The sequence below is a fragment of the Eublepharis macularius genome, chromosome 4, assembly GCF_028583425.1.
Source record: "Eublepharis macularius isolate TG4126 chromosome 4, MPM_Emac_v1.0, whole genome shotgun sequence".
NCBI classification, from domain to species: domain Eukaryota; kingdom Metazoa; phylum Chordata; class Lepidosauria; order Squamata; family Eublepharidae; genus Eublepharis; species Eublepharis macularius.
In genome coordinates, this window is record NC_072793.1 from 47,252,773 (window position 1) to 47,273,139 (window position 20,367).

The window sequence follows — 20,367 nt, forward strand, 5'->3', positions numbered from 1 at the left end:
TGTAAACTTGAGTTATCCAGGGAAGCCCTGCTGGATAGTCTAGGGGGTGATGCTGGAAATGTGATCTTCAAAGCACTGGCACACAGTTTCTCAAACTCAATGGAACAGGAGAAACTCTTTTCCAGAACCGAGCAATTTCAGGACTTTTAACAGCATCATTTTTTCATAGATAGAAAGAACATTTATGGGTACCAGAAAGGTCCACAGCGGAAAGGGTATCTGGACTGGAATGAATTTCCATTAGGTTTGAAGCTGTTGAGGGTACTGTAATTGGTGGTATAATAGGAAGGGGCTCTGGCCAATAGACTGTAAATGGGGTGCAGTCATATCCCATACTGTGGGATGATGTAGATTGGCTTCTGAGGCTTGCACAGTTTTTCTTGGAAAGGGGTCAAGGGAAAAAGCCCAGAGAAGATATTTTGTAGGGTCTGCGAGATGGTGTGGCTGTTGCATGCCCAGTACCAGGACTGTATGAGCCGTTAACCGGCGCAGGACGCTCTGTAACAATAAAGGATCTTTGCAGAGCATTCTTGCCTTACACAATTTATTGCCTTTATGTCACTGACTAAATTCCAGCGTGCCCGCTGGGAGCGTTGTCTGGCAGCCCTACTAAGAGCCAAGAACTAGGTTGTGAGTTGGCAAACTGGGTCAGACAACAGCAGGGAAATTTTAGGATTATCCCAGAATGGAGGAAAACTGATGCCCACTAGTGGGGAAGATAGACCTAGACCTGCCCAGTTACGTTAGGACTAGATCTGAAGTAGAATCCCTCTCCTGTGCTCGTTCCAGGGAGCCTCCTCAGAATTAACCCACGCAGACACCACAACACAAGCCTTTATTGTCTGACACCCTTTACAGAGCTTCTCCCAGGATCAGGGGCATGCACCTCCAGTTTACTGGATACCCAGACACCTCTGGCACCTGATGATACAAACTGGAGTTCAATGGCCTCATGAATAACAAGGCTCCAAAGGCTGCCTTTGCTGTAAGGCAGGCAGGGCCTGTGCAAGCAGGCAGCGCTGGCAAGCAAGCAATGGCGGGAGACTGCGGAGCCTCCAGCGGCCTGGGTTCTAAAGAAGGAGCCATCAATGTGTGTCCGAAAAGGAACCAGCACTAGTGTGGGACTGTTTCATACAAAGGGATGAACGACAGCTTCACATCCTGCTTTGAGAGGCATCGGGCTAGTTGCCGCGGTTGTTGAATATGCAGGATGCTGGACTAGATGGGCCTTTGGTCTGATCCAGCAGGGCTCTTCAGCTTCTCGGGTATTAGATCCCCCAAATGAAAGTCAGAGGTACCCCGACTGAACATCCGGCAGGCACAAGGGCAGGACAAGCCACGAGATTCATGGGCATAGCCGAGCCCCTCAAAATACTTGGAGGAGGCACCTGGCCTCATGTATTAAAATTAGCTGTGAGTTGCTTGTTGCCGGATTTTTGCAGACAAGGGTGAAAGAGAGCAGAATGCTGGGCCTTGCACACCAGACCTCACATGAAAGAGACAGTAACAATAAGCAGATGGAGCCAACAGTTCCAGCAGAAGAAGGCATGCCCCAGGCAATCAGTTGTAGAGATCGTCATCCCCCTCTTCCTGGAAAAGGCTCCCTTGGCCGCTGTTGCTTCCACTGCTGCCTGTCCCACCACTGTTCTGGTTTCCTGCTGGGAACCTATGGAGAAAGAGAGTGAGGTGGGTTTACCTTAGAGGAAAGGAATTTATTCTGCCTTATGAATATAAGCCCCAGCCCTGGGGCAGTCATCCCTACACAAAGTGTTGGCAGTTGAGCTGTTTTATGAGAATGGACATTCGAAAGCACTGCCCAGTCCAAGTAATGCATCGCAGACTTCATTCTTACTCGGGTGCATGTTCTGAATGAACAGCTGATTTATGCCCACAGTTCCCAATCCACAAATGATGCAAGTTTGCCCCTAGGTCCCCGTAACTGGATTGCAGTAATGCTGTTTTGTTAATTTCATCTGTGTGGTTGTTTCATTTTACTGTTTTTATGTTTTATTTTAATATATTCTGTACATGTAATTGTATCATGTAAGCTGCCTTGAAGACATTACTGGAGCACAAATGTAATAAATGAGAGTACGCCATGTTTGCTTAGGTAGGCAAGTCTTGGTATGCTATCCTCAGGAATCCTTAAGGGAGTCAAAGTGAGGGCAAAGTTCCAACATTATTTGAGGGCAAAGTCCAGGTTTTAGTTACTTTAGTTATCCAGCCATAAGCCCTTTGATAAGGATGTTGTTCCCAGCCTTCCATTTCCTGGTGTACGCAGTGAGGCAAGAATAATGGGTGGCAGTGGTTCCTTACAGCCTCTCTCCATAAATGACAGTCATGCCAAGTATCCCATATATTGTCCCCCAAGCTGAGAGCATGGATAAGCCATGGGAAAAAATCTAACTTTGTTGGGAAAGGAAGAACAAAGTTCTTTAAGCTAGTACCTGAAGTTACCGAAGCCTCGGCTTTGCTGTAATGTCTGGGCAAACATCTCATACTTGCGTATGTCATTATCACTGACTGAGCGGCGTGCAAAGCGCATCGCTTCCTCAAAATGATCACGGCGGATCTCTGGCACAGGATCATAATCATCATCCTGTAAATATGGGCAGAAAAAAACACTCTCGGCATGTGTCTTTATTAAAATCATTACCTCACTAGGTTAATGTAGTGGAAGATAATGTGACCCCTCAAGATGGGTAGGAGCCGCAAAGTTTCTGGATGAGAATGCACGGTATGTTAATAAGGGCAAGAATAAGGTTTAAGACTATGAGGAGGAATTTTTCCAGGCTGGGTTGGGAAGTGGGAGAGTCCTGTCCACATACCATGGCAGCGCCACATACCATGGCAGCGTATTTGTGACGCTGGCGTTCCCGTTCTGTCTTGATCTCCATCTCAATAGCCTCACGGATGGCAAGCTTGCAGGCACGTTGGCAGATTTCAGTGAGGTCTGCACCCGAGAAGCCGTGTGTGATTTTAGCCAGATAATTCAAGTCCACATCCTGTCAGAGGAAAACACATACTATGGGAAGGGCCTTGACAGCACAGAGAAATGTTCCCTCCAAAACACTCACGTTTTCTGTCAGAGATGTTCCTCCATTAAAAGACAGCATGGAACTTGGAATCCAGTACCTGCTTGTAGCATCTACTTCCCACAATACTGAAACTCCCCTCCTCTATTTTCAACCCCACCTTTGCTAACCTTGGCAACAGGTGATTTACGCAGATTGGCTTGGAGGATAGCCACACGAGACTTCTCATCAGGCAATGGGATGTAAATGAGCTGGTCCAAACGCCCTGGACGTAGAATGGCTGGGTCAATGATGTCTGGTCTGGATGTCAAAGAAATAGGAAAATGATCTCAAGGCTCGTGGGCTGCTACACCCTGGGACTAGCACTTGATGTCTCAGCTCAGGAGCAGCACAGAATGGGAAATCCAGCTCAGGTATCCAATTCTAAACACTCATCACTAGAGAACTGGTCCTGATCCAGGTCTTTCTCAAGGAGACCTAGTTACAGACCCATCTCATGAATGAGTCTAGTGGTCATGTGGCTGAGCTGGCACTGGGACAAATAAGTCATAAATCACCAGAACAGCACAGTTTGAGAGGAGCCTCAAACATACTCCTTACACATAACTTGCCCACAGTCCCCACCATCCTTCTGCTTTGGAGGCCTCACCTATTGGTGGCACCAATAATGAAAACTGTCTTCTTGTTGGTCATGCCATCCATCTCAGTGAGGATCTGATTGATAACACGGTCAGCCGCACCTCCGCCATCCCCAGCTCCACCACCCCGTGCCTTCGCAATAGAGTCCAGTTCATCAAAAAACAGGATACAGGGAGCTGCCTGCCGGGCCTGGAGAACAGAAAATACCAGTGTGAGCCAAGGAACCAAGCCAGATGGCTCTACCCAGGGAAGTATCAAGGGCATTCCAATGCAGTGCATTCTTTCAGTGAATGCAACAACTACCTACCCTTATTTGCAAGACCTCATCCTTCCCATAATGGCTCTGTTGCCCCCACCCTTGCTCAATGGCAAGGAAGCGCTAGATGCTCCTAACTCAGTGGTTTCCAAAGGGTGTGTTTCTGAACCAATGAGTTAGAGGAGCCAATTTGACATACCATCAGGCTGCCAACATGACCAGAGTACTGAAACAATAAGCAGCAATGCCTATGCCAAATTGTGACTTACAAAACACAATATTCTACCAGTGACTTCTCTCTCTCTCTCTTTTTTTAAAAAAATTATTTTATTTTTTTAAATAAAATTTTATGTGACTTCTCTTAATGCAATGCTCTGGAATAAGTGCCCTAACTTCTTGAGTCTCAGGAGAGTCCGATGGCTCATTATAGCCACCTTCATCTTTTGGGTTTTCACATGGGCTAAAGCCAAGAAGCTTGGACATTCCATCTCCTGCCCACTTCAACAGCCACCATGGCAATTCTTACTTTGTACCTTGTCAAAAACATCACGGACGTTAGCCTCACTTTCTCCAAACCACATAGTGAGCAGCTCAGGACCCTTGATGGAGACAAAGTTGGCTTGGCACTCATTGGCAATGGCCTTGGCCAGCAGGGTCTTGCCACAGCCAGGCGGTCCGTAGAAGAGAACACCTCTTGATGGCGTCATCCCAAACTTCAGGAACTTGTCAGGATACTCCACTGGGAACTGTAAGAAGGATCAAAAGGTAAAGGAGCTGGTACCATTCCTCTATCCATGCAGTGGCAACACCTGAAATACCACATTGCCTCTTTTCTTTCTTCTCGGGGATAGCATGTTTTTATCCTGTGTCACTTTTCCCCCATCCTTATTCTTCCACCCTCTACAACAGCAGTGCGCTGAACTTTGTTAGTACAGTGAGTATCAGTGTTAAATATATGAATAGTTTCACGTACATTGTTTCCTGTATTTTAGAGATATGCTGTTTGTGGAGACAGGGATGGACTTCAGGAATCTTACACTGGGGATGGGATGAGGGCCCCTGGAACAGTATCTCTAGTTCCGGAGGCCGTCATTCCACTCTGGGGGCTGTCATCCTAGCACCAGAGAACAGCTCTTGTGGTCCACCCCGCATTCCCCGTGCATCTTTTTGATGCAGTGATGTATTTCAATGGAGTCGCTGTGAGTTGATGGGCATTCATAGCTCCCATCAGGGCTCATTTTGAGGGGGAACGCACAGGAACACAGGAACACAAAGAAGTCACATGTCAGGTGGCCCCACCCACCTGACTCTCGGCCATTTTGGGCCCGTTTCGGCCTGAATTGGGGCAGAAACGGCCCGGATCAGGCCTGTGATGGGTGGTGGATCACTCTCCCACTCAGCAGCAGCCTGATCCTGACCATTTTGGGCCCCTTTTCAGCCATTTTCAGCCCCTTTTTGCCATTTTGTGCACAATTTCGGCCCTGAATGGTCAGGATTGGGTCCAAAACAACCAGGACAGGTGATGTCAGGGGGTGTGGCATATGCAAATCAGTTATGCTAATGACACACTTCTGGCGATGTCAAGGGGTGTGGTATATGCAAATGGGTCATGCTAATAAGTTATGCTAATGAGTTCCTCCAGCTCTTTTTCTATGAAATGACCCCTGGCTCCCATCATATCCAATGGGCCTTCAAGCCCCTCCCATTTTCCAATGGGCATTCTCATCATTCGTTGCAGAACCTGCCCCTGCTTGCCTCTGAGGAGCTGCCTTTATGAGACTCGGAGGGCTGAGTGCCAGGGGCTGCAGGTTTGACTCTTGCTAGGACTGCCTTTCTGGTCTAACTTTCCAAGGAAGGGCTGCATGTTTCTTGGAGCGGCAGAAGTGGGGATGGGGGGAGGATTCAAGAAGTGGATTCCAATTAACTTCAAAGTTTGCTTCTTGTTGTCTACCATCACCTAACAGTTTCAGCTGAAAGTTTGGCGGTTTGCTGAATCTTATTAACTCATATTTTAATAGGTTGACTTTCTACATTCTGCCCATTTTGGCAATAATCATTGCCAAATCATTCTGCCCATTTTGAAGCTGACTGTAGATCTGAACACTTTTTGCCAAACTACCAATGGATCCTAAAGTCATTCTGTCAGGGCTTGTTAATGATTTTGTTATTTCTAGACATAATGATTAACAAGCCCTGACTTTAGGATCCATTGGTAGCTTGGTACCTACCATTCTGTTTATCTTTGTCGCTACGTGATCTCGAATTAAGTATCTTTTCTCATTCAGAACCGTTAAATTGCATTTTTCTCACTTATATTTAAAACTAAGTTTGGCAGCACTCTGTGTTTCCAACAAAAACTGGTAACATTATGACAGAAGAACTCTTAGCAATTTGAAAAAACAACCAAAAAACCTTTTCAATGCAATTCACACCGACATTGAACAATGTCTAGCAATCTAGATGAAATGTAGATTTCTACTGCTACTTCTATTAGAATTTCAGCAAGTTTGAACCACACCATGATCCTACTGACCTGCACCAGTTCCTGCAGCTCACGTTTGACTTCCTGAAGACCCCCAATATCATCCCAGGAGACTTGTGGCACTTCCACTACAGTCTCACGTAGTGCCGAGGGGTTACTCTGGCCAAGAGCCCACTGCAAAGAAGGAAAACAGAGGTGTCATGTGCCTGACATGGAAGCAGAAAGTGCTGAAATTAATGCCCACCTGACAGACATCATCGCTTGCCTGGATTCAATTTCCCAGTAAATTGTCCACAAGAAAAGCAGAACACACCACTGGCATAAGACAGAAAAGGTGCCAATACAAAGGAAGCTACAGGTCGCTAAACAGGCCTGAGGAATATATTTACAAGAAGGACAGGACTGGTCAACGTTTTTAATTCATATGAAAAACATACAAGACAGGAAGTGACACTTAACTTGGGAGAGATTTTCTGACCCAGTTGTAAGGAGACTGTCAAATATGACTATTCGAAATCATGAATTAGAACTAAAAAAACTGGAGATGTCTTTTAAGGAGTGAACTGCAGTTTTTGGGATTGCCACTCTAATCATATTTTGAGAACACTGTCCATAAGTAAAAGACACAAGTTACTAGGGACAAACCATTCTATCTTAGCATTCCGTTCACTGGCCTACCTGGAAGTCATCCATGGTGACAGCCATGGAGTTAAGGATGTCAGCATCAATAGTGTCGTCTTCCAGGTCGATGACGTTCATCTTCTTCCGGATCGCCTGGAGTGCTGCCTCAGAGCACAACGCTGCCAAATCAGCACCCACATGCCCATGTGTCTCATTGGCAACCTGCAGCCACAGATACTTTGTGTTGATGGGAGCCAGTCTGTGTCAGTGATCTTTAGACGATTTCTTAAGGGGAAGGGACCAGATCCCTGAAACATGTTCTAGGAACAATGGATCAGTGCCAGGGCTCAGAGAGCCAAGTGTCACAAGATGGAATCACAATCAGTCACTCTAAGCAAGACACACTTTAGTTAACCACAGGCAATGAAGAACACTCTGCAAAGTAGACAGGTGGACATCATCCTACACATACTGGATTTGTCCATCTTTTCTTCATCCCCAGTGTCTGAATGAGGCTATGGATGCCCCAACAAGCACACACAATCCTGAATGCACACTGAAGACTCTCTAGTTCTCCTGAGCACCCGTTTTTGTAGAACCAAAGATTCTCTATAGTTTCTTTCACATATTTTCATTAATGCCTTTGCAAGAAGGGGTGTGGCTATTAACCCCATTTAATACTTGAGGCTGGTTTCTACCTGTATATACATAATATGATTTCTCAATATGATGAATGTGGGAACCAACATCCTTGAAAAGCATTGTACTTGAAAGGATATGGAAGTTCCATCTATTGGCACGTTAGTTCCTGCTGGTTATGCCTGCAGTACTGATAAACAAGCCATGTGTGAATTTGCTATTACTAAACTTCAAACAATACATACATATTTGATTATCCCTTGAATCCACTCCTCCTCCCCACACAGCTCCAGTCCTGATCCTTTACCCTTTCCAGATCCACATCATCAGCCAGTTTCATGTTCTTGGTGTGAATCTGCAAAATTTCCAACCTTCCCACCGAATCTGGGATCCCAATGTCAATTTCTCGGTCAAAACGCCCTGTGGATTAAAGAACAGCAATTATCCCACAAGAACCAAATTGCCAGCTGTGTCTTTGTGATTCTGTTCACACAAAGACCATGCCTTATAGGTGAGGAGCCAAAGAATTAGAGGAGAAAGGAGCCAGCAAGTCACAATGCATGTATGGGTGGTAATTGGATGGGGAGGTTAGGAAGGAAGACAGTAATTCAGAACTATCACCTCCTTAAGGCTGAAAAGCAGGATACAGGATGAAATTAAGAAAATTGGATGATTTCCTTCAGTTTGTGTCTTACAAGCAACCTGTGGCAATGGGACCCTGATTTTTTCCTAGGCACATGACCAAGGAAGAACAGTGTATGGGTTAGGTAGATGAGAACATGGAACATTTTCCTACCGAACCGACGCAGGGCAGGATCGATACTGTTGGGTCGATTGGTGGCAGCCATGACTATCACGTGTGAGCGCTGCTTCAGGCCATCCATGAGAGTGAGGAGCTGAGAAACAATGCGGCGCTCCACTTCCCCATGTGTCTGAAATGGGAGTAGAAAGGGGGGATGAAGTCTCATATCACCAGTGACACCCCCCCTCCGCATGCCCCTTTGAGAAAAGCTAACAGTCCATACTGATGCTAAAATTGTGAGCACAGCAGCATCCTCTAAGATTGGGAGATGCATGAGAAGAGTATTGGGGATCTGTTCCTTGTAGCACGAAATCTCCTATCTCTGGACTGATGTAGGAAAATGGGATGAGATGTTGCAGGGGCTCAGCATCATTATTGCCCCCTAAAACCAAGGACTGGACAAGACTGAAAGACCTGTGGCTGATACCCTCTTCTCCACCCAGAGCACGAAGCCAGTAAGGGCTAAAAGTATCTGGTCAGTTTCCTTTTTAAATGCCAGGTTCAGGAAGTTTATGATGGGAATGGACCTGAGCTTCTACAGCACAGAACTTGCTAGTGTCAGGCTGGGAGAATCTTTGCCTGATGCAAAACCAGAAAGATTTTCATTCCACCACAGCACTAAACATCTCCCAGATAAGGATTCACTCCAGTCTGCTATTTCCACTTCCTTTTTATGCTGTCCAGCTTAATGTTAAATTGGTATTAATAGCCCCAGAGGAGAGCACATGTCTACATTTTCCAAATACAATAGCCAGGACAAAACCCAAAAAGCTGGCTTATTTGTGGCCAGAATGTTCCTCTATGGACAAAACAGAAGGAGCTTTATTGATATGTCTTTCACTTAATGCTGAGAACTTCCCTGGGATAGCTCTTTTTATATAAGGAGGTTTTGATTTATCCATATGGGGATTCATTATCCAGTGCAGGAAAGCCGCTGCAAAAGCTTCTCTACGTTTCCATTCTGCTTCCAGGGATGCCAGCCCTTACCTTCTCCCTCTTAGGAGCAATGGCATCCAGCTCATCAATAAAAATGATGGCTGGAGCGTTCTTCTCAGCTTCCTCGAATGCTTTGCGCAAGTTGCTCTCTGACTCCCCAGCTAATTTGCTCATAATTTCTGGGCCTGGGAAAGAGCAAACGACAGTAAACAAGAGCAGCCAGGATCATTTTCATAGTAGATGAAGAAGATCCCTAAAGAGTCACCAGGAAAGTATACAAGTTGCAGATTACTAAGATATGAAGCCAGCCCTGCTATGCCTACTACAGTCGCAGCTTAGAAACTGTAAGCTCCAAGAGAGCCAGTTTAGTGTTGTGGTTAAGAGTGGCAGGACTCTAATCTGGAGAGCTGGGTTTGATTTCCCCCTCCCCTGCTTGAAGCCAGCTGGGTGACCTTGGCTCAGTCACAGCTCTCTAGAGCTCTCTCAGCCCCACTCACCTCACAGGGTAATTGTTGTAAGGATAATAACAACACACTTTGTAAACAGCTCTGAGCAGCACTAAGTTGTCCTGAAGGGCGGTATATAAATAGAATATCATTATTATTAAGGGGCGATGTGCCATCACGAGCCACCGGTGGCACTTTGGCACTCACTGACTTCAGACCATTGTCTATCAAAGTCTACTCTGTATGGTTTAGCTGGTAGCAGCTCTCCAGAGTCTCGAGAAGACGTCATTCACAGCACCTACCATTTGTTCCTTTTAATGGAGACACTGGTCATTGAACCCGAGCCTTTCTGCATGCCAAGAAGATGCTCTCCCACTGAGCCACGGCCCCTTCCCCTCCCCATGCCTTTCTCCCTCTATATCACTTCTCTCACCATTGATAAGAAAGAAAAAGGCGCCAGTTTCATTTGCAACAGCCCGGGCCACAAGTGTTTTCCCAGTACCAGGAGGACCATAAAGGAGAATCCCTCGTGGAGGCTAAGAGAGAAAGAGATGCAGCAGTCATTGTATAAGAGAAGTCATGGTATGTGGCTCAACCCACAATAAGCAATGTCCTTCAGAAGGCAATGGTTTAAGAAAGAAACCGGGGCCAAAGAATTAAGCAAGAAGGCAAGCCAAGGAAACCTCCAGTCTGGGAGAGCAGAAGCCATCTTGTTATTTCAGGAATGGAAGCCCAGATTACAGTCCGGCTTCAAGATATACATGAAGGGTAGAGGGAAGGACAATGCTACCTACAGTGAAATATTTAAAACATTCTATAAATAAGGGGTTGCAATGAATCTGGAGACTTTGTGCCTGACCCTTCCTCTTCCCCTCATTGTACCTTCACACCGATAGCTTTGAAGAGTGCCGGGTGTCTCAATGGGAGCTCCACCATCTCCTTAATCTGAGCCAGTTGTTTACGACAGCCTCCAATATCATCATAGCCAACATCATTGAGGCTCTCCTCTTCATCCTGCAAGAACAAAGGGGTGAATGGGAAGCCTATTGCATTATCTCAATAATAAGCCCTCCCCTTTCCAGACACAGTCTACACTATACCTCTCAGCTTTCTGAACATGTTCAGCTTTCCCTTTTAATCCCCTTTCCTCCAGAGATATTTATGTGTGGGGTAGTCTTGTACAACAAATCCCATTCTCAAAAATCTGCACAACCTAGACCAGGAAATAAGTGTTCCAGTGGAAAGCAACTACACAAAATCCAGCGACAAGCTCAACCATCCCTGAAATTGGTCTGTCCTATGCACACCTCTCGTTTGATGGGCTCTCCCTCACAGTGGATAATGGTGTCAGGAGCCACGATGCAGTGTGGAGTGGGATCCACCTCAACAACCTTAAACTCCACAGCCCTCATTCCACCTCGCACCAGAAAAATGTCACCTAAGAAGATCAATGGGGAGCACATTGTTAGTTTTAGAAGTAGAAATCCATTATTATCTGAATATAATAATGAAATAAAGAAGATTGTTAACATAGAACAGTTGCCTCAGCCAATATAGAGGCAACTGGAAGCACAGACCACATGGGCCCGTCAAGCACCCTCCTCCCTACCAACACAAGGAAGAGAAAACAATTTTCTTTTCTAATTGCTCTTCCAGATACAGGAGTGCTCCATTTATGTCTCCACTGCAACTCCTTTTTAGTCCCAAAGACCCCTCTCACAATTCTATCTCCTCCCCACTAAGGTGTTTCCTCACGGCATCTCTCATAGACTGGCAAAGTAGTCTTGTCCCTCCACACCTTTGTGCACAGGTCGATAAGCCTCCAGAAAGTAGGGCTTGAGGTAAACTTCAAAGAGGTTCCCTGTCATGCCTTCAATGGTGTCATCAATTGGTAGTACATGGATCCGTTTTCCATACTTAACATCTGGACAGGCCTGGACACTGGACAGAGAAAGGCTCAGTTAGCTTTTGTTATATAGGACCTCTCAGGGACAACCTGCCAAGTCATCTACTGGGTCAGCCACCCCTCTTGCACTGACGCAGTGGCCTTTTCTTTGTTCTAGTACTGTCATCTTCCTTATTACTTTAGCAGCTAACAGGCAACAGATGTGTTGGGCCCTTGTGAGGAAATGGCAGGGTACAAACATTTGAAAGAAATGACTGGATTTTACATATGGAAAATACCAATAACTAGGGCTGTTTTCTGGTGCTACCAAAGCTCTAAACCCCCCTACTTATCCTCACATTCTGTAATACAGCTTCTCTTTGTGAGATCTTGCCACATAGTATATTCAGCCTCTTCCTCCTTCAGACAATATTCCTTGCTATAGCACATGCTTTGTTCCCTCCATCAATCCAGTGAGCCCCTCCCATTTGCTCTCTAGGGGAGAAGGCAGCATGGTATAGCCTGATCTCATTAGATCTTGGAAGCTAAGCAGGGTCAGTTCTTGGGTGGCCACCAAGAAGATAATGGCAAACCACCTCTGCTTCTCACTTGCCTTGAAAGCCTCTTGCTGGGGTCACCATAAGTCGGTTGTGACTTGATGGCACATACACATGCACGTGCATTAGCTCTCTAATCTGGGCCAGTCTCACCTGACCACATCTCCAAGGCGCACACGCAGGTTGTTGCGGGTTACACGGTTCATGCGAATCTTCTCACTCTGGCAAGAGTCATCTGTCAGTACGATACACACTGTCTCTCGACGTTTCTTTCCTTTCAGCAGCACTGTGTCCCCACGGAACAAGTGCAGTTCCTCCATTTTGGCCTGCAGAGAACCAGGAATCAAATTAAAGTAAGAGAACGTCACTTAGCAATGATGCTGTTGTGCATGTTTTATTTATGGCGCCTGGCTTCTGTGTGTCCATCCATGCAGGATACAAATGGCTATGAGGCATATATGTGCCATTTGTATCTTTTGTGATGGAAAGTGAGCATTATAACTTCTTGCATGTGGATTTGTATTCCTGGAGTAAATCAAGTATATGAAGTGTCTCCGATACCTGTTGGTGAAGATATATTTATATGTTCATAGCATGTGCTTATATGCGTATCACACCAAAAGTCCTACCTATGGAGCAAAGGGCAATTGTGTAGAAAAGTCCATGCTTAGCTTGTTTGTACAAAGAGGAGCACAGTGTGCACTTAGGGCCACTGGCTGAAGGGACGATATAGCAGTGGGTTTGTAGTTACCTGAGACAGGCACACAATACTGTTGTCTTCATTGGCAGCTTCATCGACAATGAGACGGTTCGGACGATGCTTCTGGCGCAGGATAGCAGTGGAATAGTCCTCTCCTTTGGGGCTGTAGGGAAGAAAGGAGGAGCCATTTCATAAATCCATAAACACAGGGATGCTATGTTGAAGGCCAAGTTTAGGGAAGGCCTTGGTGCTCCTGTCCAAGGAGAGGAAAGAAAAAATAGGCCAAGAGAGAGTTTAGGTTGTAAAGAAGGGCACGGGCATCTGAGTACTAAAAAGAGGAACAAAGATGGAAAAGGTTCTTGTAGAGGACAAAAGGTCTGCTTCCATTCCAAGCAAGACCAAGTATAGGATTTCCTCTTTTAGCTAGGAGTTGCCAGCAGGGCTGGAGAAAAATGTCCTGTCCTTTTAATAGAGGGTTAATGTGTGGAAATGGGCAGGTGAAGCCTTTCACAGCAGGGTGGTAAATAACATCAGCTGATACATAACTTAAGATTAAGCCACTATTAAAAGGACAGGATATTTTTTTTCTCCCAGCAGTGGGCAACACTTATACCTCATAGGAAGGGGATTTTGCGGATGATTCATATAGGTGATATTTAAGCTAGTTGACTGTCATTTCATGTGGAAACAGAATTCAGTTACTTGTTTTTTATAAGTTTCCTATTAACTCATGGTACTGGTTGCTGTGTTCTAATTCAGTGCAAACAAAACAGTTGTCTAAGGCAACAAAAACTGTCTAAGGCATTACATACTATACTGAAGAAGGGAGGTTACAAAGGTAGTGGACAATGCAGTAAAAACCGGTGGTAATATGTAGAATAAACATCACAATAGTCTACAACACTATCCCTTATAGAAGTGACCACCTGTGCCATTATACCACTGTTCTAATACCTCTGCCAAAATACCCTCCTGAACATTTGTTTTGTACATTCTGTGAAGTGAGGGAAGCGAGGAGGCCTTCCTGACCTCCTCAGGCAGGCTGGTCCATAGGTGAGAATCACCACAGAGTGTGTGTGTGTTAATGAGTAGTTGCCAATTTTACCCATTTTCAGGGTGGCCCCTTCAGAAGGCTTTGCTCAGGTGAATGAATTTGTCATGGTGGGGTCTAGCAGGACAGGAGGTCTGGCAAGGGATGAGTTCAAAGTCATTAATGGCTTTGTAGATGATAACCAGAACCCTGAACTGAACCAAGTAAGTCAGGGTTCCCCAACATGGCTCCCAGGCCAGAGTGCCATAGTGCCAGCTGGTGCTTCTCCCAGCACTTGCTGAGCTTTTCAGAAAGTGGGCAGGGACATTGTAAGGCAGGGCTTGTCAATGGCTGCCTTCAAAAGAGTTTTCCATTCCTACAATAGCAGCCACAACCACTGCAGGGTCAGGAGGACTGGTAAGTATCAATACATGTGGTTCCATTCCACACTCAGGCTTTCCTTCATTTCTTTTGATTCCCTTTCTGTGATTCTTTTGCGAGGTACTGGGTTTAGTACTGCCTCCCCAGAAGCCATATTGGAGTGGCACTGACCCCCCCAATAAAATTCTAGCCTTGAGGTAACCATAGCATAGATCTTGATGGCCAGATGAACCAAATCTAGACTGTCCCTATATGGAAAACAACACAGTCAATGACCGCTTTCATTTTTTTACTCATAGCTCAAGCTGAGCGTCTAATGTTTTTCTATGTCTATGATAAGGCCTTCTATAAAACCACAACATTATCTGAGAATTGAAAAGGAGTGTATGTAAGGGCAGGCACTGACACACGTGTGTGTGTGTGAGAGAGAGTGAGAGAGTGAGGGGGGGGAGAGAGAGAGAGAGAGAGAGAGAGAGAGAGAGAGCTCGGAGGGCAATCTAAACTCCTCTCTGTCTGGAGATCAGGGGGCGGGGGCACCAGCCATATGACCATTTTCAAGAGGTGTCTGAACTCCGTTCCACCGCGTTCCAGCTGAAAAAAAGCCCTGGTGTGATGTATTACTGAGTAGGGGTACTCTTTAAGGTTTTAGTGGGACAAGAAGCTAGATTAACAGTGATTTAAAAAGCATAGTTGGATATATTCAGGAATAAATTCCAAAAAGCAGAGTATTTTAACAAGATTTATTATGGCGGATTGTTTTTATGTTTCATAATAAATGTCCCTCAGGAATAATTACATACAATTATTTACATAAATACATATCTTCTAAAACACAACAGGGGAAGCAACTGAGCCCTCCATCTCCCTAATTATTTTTTATTGTACAGTATTTATAGTTCACTTTTCTCACTGAGACTCAAGGTGGACTGCACAGCGGAAGACAGTATGTTCAATGGCTGGGACACTTCGCTAACAATACAGTAAGGTGTGGGTTGCAGAAATTTGAAAACAAGCAGAAATCTAGTACAGAGTTGAAACAATGGGTGAAACAAATATAAGCAATTTAACATGACAAACAATGAGGAAACTACCCAGTAGGAGCATACTTGCAACAGTACATGCTACAAAGTGGTTTACTGAGCAATCCTAAGCAGAGTTACTCCAGTCTAAGCCCACTGAAATCAATGGAGTAACGCCGTTTAGGATTGCACTGAGTGCATCTCTCTGAACCATTTCCTTACAGCCTCCTATCTGTGTAAAAAAGCCCTGCTGAATAATTCAGTTTTGTGTAGTTTGTGCAAAGCCAGAAGAGTGAGAGCTTTCCTGACCTCATCAGGCAGGCCACTCCATAAGACAGAGGTGACAAAAGAGAATGTGCATGTTCAGGCAGTTCTTGATTTTGTCCATTGGCAGGGTGGTACCTGCAGAAGCTCTGTTCAGCTGAATGAAGTTGCCATGGTACAGCATAGGGAGAGAGGCAATCCCACAGATATGAAGGGCTAAGGCTATGAAGGGCTTTGTATGTGACAGCCAAAACAAGTAACTGATAGGTAGCCAATAGAGTGACTGCAGAATGGGAGTAATATACACGCTCCCCTAGCTCCTGATAATAATCAAGCTGCAACAATCTGTCTGAGCTACAGTCTCCGAGTTGACTTTGAGGGGAGACCTATGTAAAGTGCATTATAGTAGTCTGGTCTCAATGCTACCCTGGTGTGAATTCCGGTGGCCAGATTGGCTGTGTCAGGGTAGAAGGTCTTCTTCTGGGCTAGACTGAATTCGGAGAAGGCATTTTTTTGGTATTAATTTGGTTCTCTAGCAACAATACTCAGATAGGAGGAGGGCTGTATTGTAAGGAGGGGGGGGTCTCAGATGCTTCACTAATGAGTTAGGGACCATAGACTCATCTGTTGCTTTAAGTATGTGCTCCTATGTGCTACCTGGGCTTTAAGTATGATCTTACTGGATATGTTGTCTAATGTAAGTCCTAGAATTGCTTATGCTCTGTTTCAGCATTTCTTCAACTCTGTATTGGATTCCTGCTAAAGTTATGTCTTTATAAACTAGGATTTATTTACCCTATGGCATTGTTTATGGAAATGATATTGATTGTACTAATCTCACACTAAGTACGCCTTGAGTTTCAGCGAGAAAGGCAGACTATAAATGACATTAATAAAAATAATTAAGTAAATACTTGATCCAGTATAATCACTAGGCTCTTAACTGAATCTGCAAGGGTCAGCTGAACCCCATCAAAAGTGGGGAGTACAATGTCCTTCAGAATCTCTGTCTTCTTAACCAACATCGTGTTTGTCTTGTCTGGGTTGAGTTTCGTTTACTTTCAACCATATGACCACAGCTATCAGACAATGACTCAAGACTTCTACTACAGCAGCAGGCGAGCAGCAGGCGGATTTGGATAGAGAGATACAGAGCTGAGTGGCATCTGCATATTGATGATATCCAGTTCCATAGCTACAAATTTTTTTTCCAATGGCTTTACATAGAGGTTAAAATGGGGGATAAGATTACACCCTGTGGAACTCCACAAGATAACCCTCACACTGAAGATAATAGGTTTCCCACAACAACCCTTTGAGTCCCTTCCATGAGGAATGAACAAGTCGAAGACACATCCCCTGATACCCACTTCTGCCTCCAAATGCCTCAACAAGACGGTATGTTCTACTGTATCTAAGGCTGCAGATAGATCCAGGAGAAGCAATAAAGAAGCACGGCCCTTGTCTACGTTCAGACCAAGGTAATCTACTAAAGCCACCAGAACAGTCTCCGTTCCATAGCCAGGCCTGAAACCAGACTGAAAAAAGTCCAGAGCACAAGAATTTTCCAAGATGACCTGGAATTGGTTTGCTCTCTCAATCACTTTGCCTAGAAAGGGCAATTTAGAGACTGGACAATAACTGGCCACATCATTTTTGTCTAGGGATGGTTTTTAAAGTAATGGGCGGATAACCACTTATTTGAGTGACATGGGGAGGTGCCTTGAGTTAGTGACTGATTTATTATAGACCTCAAGGGCTCATTTATGTGGTCTTTATATGATTTTAGCAGCCATGATGGGCAAGGATGTAATGCACAAGCAGCGGTCTTCATAAATGCCTGGATCTTATCATTATCCAACACTGTAACTGGGTCAAAGTGGTCCATAAGTGGACCATGGAATGTATTAAGCATGTCCTCCACCTCACCTGTATTAAAGCTGTTCTTCAGATGAGAGCTTATTCATGTCATTTTATCAGTAAAAAACTTTGCAAAGGTGTCTCAACTAATTGTCTGTTCTTGAGACAGTAAAGATTCAGATTTAGGACTCAGAAAATGTTGATACCTTAAACTAGGGGTCTCCAATGTGGTGCCCAGGGACACCATGGTGCCCGCTAACACCTTTCCTATCACCCACCAAATGTTTTTAGAAAGTGGGTGTGGCCAGATGAGGGTCTGGTCCATCATGCCACTGGAGATCTGAGTGGGTGTGCAGATCTTTAAAAATGTTGTTTTGGCAGCAGCTGCCACCACAGCACAAGGATTTTCATTGTGTGATTGAGGGTAAACTATGTGTATGCAGGACAATATTTTAAAACAATATTTTCATTTAAGAAGGCATCCTGTTAAACAGAGCTTCTACCTGAAATGTTGAAGAGTTACTATTAGTTTTATACGTAACTTTACTCCCTGACATTTTGTGGTTGGCTCTGCTTCCTACGGTAGCCATTTTGTCAGAATTCCAAAGGTATCTGCAGGGTCAAAAAGTTTGGTGACTCCTGCCTTAAATAATTGGGATGGTAATAAACCAGTTGATACAATGATCACAGAGAACTATTGTCTGATTTGTCTGATATCTTCCTTATCTTGCAGGCATTGTCCTAGAAGTATCTTTGACATTTACACATCCACAAATCAGAACTTACTGTTACAAAGAAAGTTGTTCAAGACAGGTAGCTGAGTTAGTCTGTCTGAAGCAGTAGAGAACAGCAAGAGTCCAATAGCACCTATAAGACTAACGAATTTGTGGTAGGGCATAAGCTTCAAATACCTTCAAGTACCTACCAGACATTTTGTTAGTCTTATAGGTGCTACTGGGCTCATGCTCTTTTCTAAAGGAAATTGTGAATTGGTGGGTTGACTGCTTGGAAAATCACTATCCTCACAACAAAATAAAACAGTGCTGTGGTACCTATCTTTGCAACCATAGTGCTACTGAATTGGAAGATATCCAGATCTACTGCAACAAAAGAATAACATCAAGAATTATGTCTCTAAATACTATCCACAGAACAATTTGACAGCCCCCCTTTCAATCTGTTGTCATAATTTTCCTAGCAGAGACAGTGTAGCTAATATTTTTGCAACATATTGTGGCATAATTTTTGCCACTATATGAGGCATCTAACAACGGTGGTGAAACTCCTGAAAACTCGTGTCACAGGCCTGTTGATTTTTTTCTTTGCATAGACGATTCGGAGGGAGGAGAAACACAAATCCCTAGCTCATGTTTCTTAAAGGTCTGGTGTCCAGAGCAGATTCCAGAATCTATAAATATCCTAGCAACGTCCCCGTCCTCCATGCCCATGTTGTGCGATCATTGTCCGATATAAACATCAGCTGCCCTGTGGCCTGGTTTCCCAAAACAACCACCTCTGCATATACCAGAGGAGAAAAGATCCACACTCCATGCTGAAAGAAATCCTCCGCATCCAAGCTGAGGATAAAGGCAGCAACGCCACAAACGCACCCTTCACGTCAGATGCCAAGCATGCAAAACCCGCGCTTGCCCAAAGTTTCCTGCAAGCTTTCTCGCAGGCCTTGGCAGCGTATTCTGTCCGCTCGCCCCCAATCGCCCCTCCTCAGACCACCCTCCCCGTCAGCTGTTCCTAGGCTTGGAGGCGGGATAAAATTCGAGTTTCCAAACGCCCCGACACCAAATCCCCCTTCGAACAGGAGTGAGAGGGAAGCGCTCGTTCTGCTAAAGTACTTACTCTCCTCCCGTGGCGGGCATGCTGGCAGCTCGGAGCCCCTTCCCGGGACGTCTTTGCTATTCTGGCGCTGGGTCTTGCCTGCTTTCCCTCCGGGCCAGAGAGGACACTACCCAGCTGCCCTGCTCCGCTGCTTCTGCCTGCTCACAACAGTTGGAAAACATCCCAGCTTGGGCCACCCCTCCTTTCCTATCTCCCGGCCCGCCCTCCCCACCGTCCTGCCAGGACTTTCTCAGGCAGATGGCTGATGCACCAGCGCTGCTCTGGCTCGATGCCTTTGGTCTTTACGAATTCATGACAAGAAATGTAAACTGCAGCGGCGCCCTTTCAGATTAAAGCAGCTTCAAGATCACTTAATGGAGAAACGTTGACGCACCATAACTGGTCTGTAACCAGACTCATACAACTAGAGTACTCATCATAAACACTCAACAATGTTTACGGGCAGTTCTCTCAGAATTACAGAACGCTGTTTACGGGGCATGATTTATACTGCCTAGTCCCGGCTGGCTGCTTGCGGAGATGCTGCATTTGGTGGTGAACCGATTTGCTGCAAACTCAGTTCTATTTCCACGCTTTTAATTTCCCCCAGAGCTGACCCCCTGCTGCCCGGTGTGTATTTTCTGAAAAAGACTGCGACGCTGCAACACGTACAAGAAAAGAAAACGCGTATACTCCCCCCCCTCCTCTCCACTAGCAGTTTAGTAGTTGACCCGCCTTACGCATATCACGTGACACTAGACCAGACTTGTTTTGGTTAGAGTTCTTCCGTAGTAAGCTTCACAAAACCAGCAGGTGGCGCTGTTCTCTCAACGCCACTTCGCTTGCTCCGCCCCTGAGGTTGTGATTGGGCTTTCTTCGTTGTCCTGTTGCTTGTTTTGCTCAATGTGCTTGTTGCTGTGTTTGCGTGCCCGCTATTAGAAGGGCGAATAAGGGCGCTGAGTAAAATTATGTATCCATAATG

General features: G+C 45.2%; 1 protein-coding gene across 1 annotated transcript; it reads right to left on the bottom strand.

The window, feature by feature from the left end:
* Positions 1-818: 818 nt before the first annotated feature.
* Positions 819-19,568, bottom strand: LOC129327229 (transitional endoplasmic reticulum ATPase-like). Its single transcript, XM_054975715.1, has 18 exons — positions 19,407-19,568; positions 13,050-13,161; positions 12,452-12,624; positions 11,655-11,797; positions 11,164-11,294; positions 10,739-10,870; positions 10,290-10,392; positions 9,462-9,595; positions 8,469-8,604; positions 7,980-8,092; positions 7,091-7,255; positions 6,464-6,586; positions 4,464-4,676; positions 3,685-3,863; positions 3,206-3,335; positions 2,847-3,005; positions 2,448-2,599; positions 819-1,666 (listed from the first exon to the last, which is right to left on the bottom strand). Exons 1-18 carry the CDS (start codon positions 19,424-19,426, stop codon positions 1,561-1,563), a joined length of 2,424 nt encoding a protein of 807 aa, XP_054831690.1. The 5' UTR covers positions 19,427-19,568; the 3' UTR covers positions 819-1,560.
* Between the last annotated feature and the right edge of the window lie 799 nt (positions 19,569-20,367).

What these genes read in the sequence shown, in the direction of transcription:
- LOC129327229 (XM_054975715.1), bottom strand. Translation starts at nt 19,426, where the DNA reads ATGCCCGCCACGGGAGGAGA. An exon ending in ATGCCCGCCACGGGAGGAGA is followed by an intron (nt 13,162 to 19,406) that starts GTAAGTACTTTA and finishes TCTTCCCTACAG; the next exon opens with CCCCAAAGGAGAGGACTATT. An exon ending in GTAAATCACCTGTTGCCAAG is followed by an intron (nt 3,006 to 3,205) that starts GTTAGCAAAGGT and finishes TTCCTCTGACAG; the next exon opens with GATGTGGACTTGAATTATCT.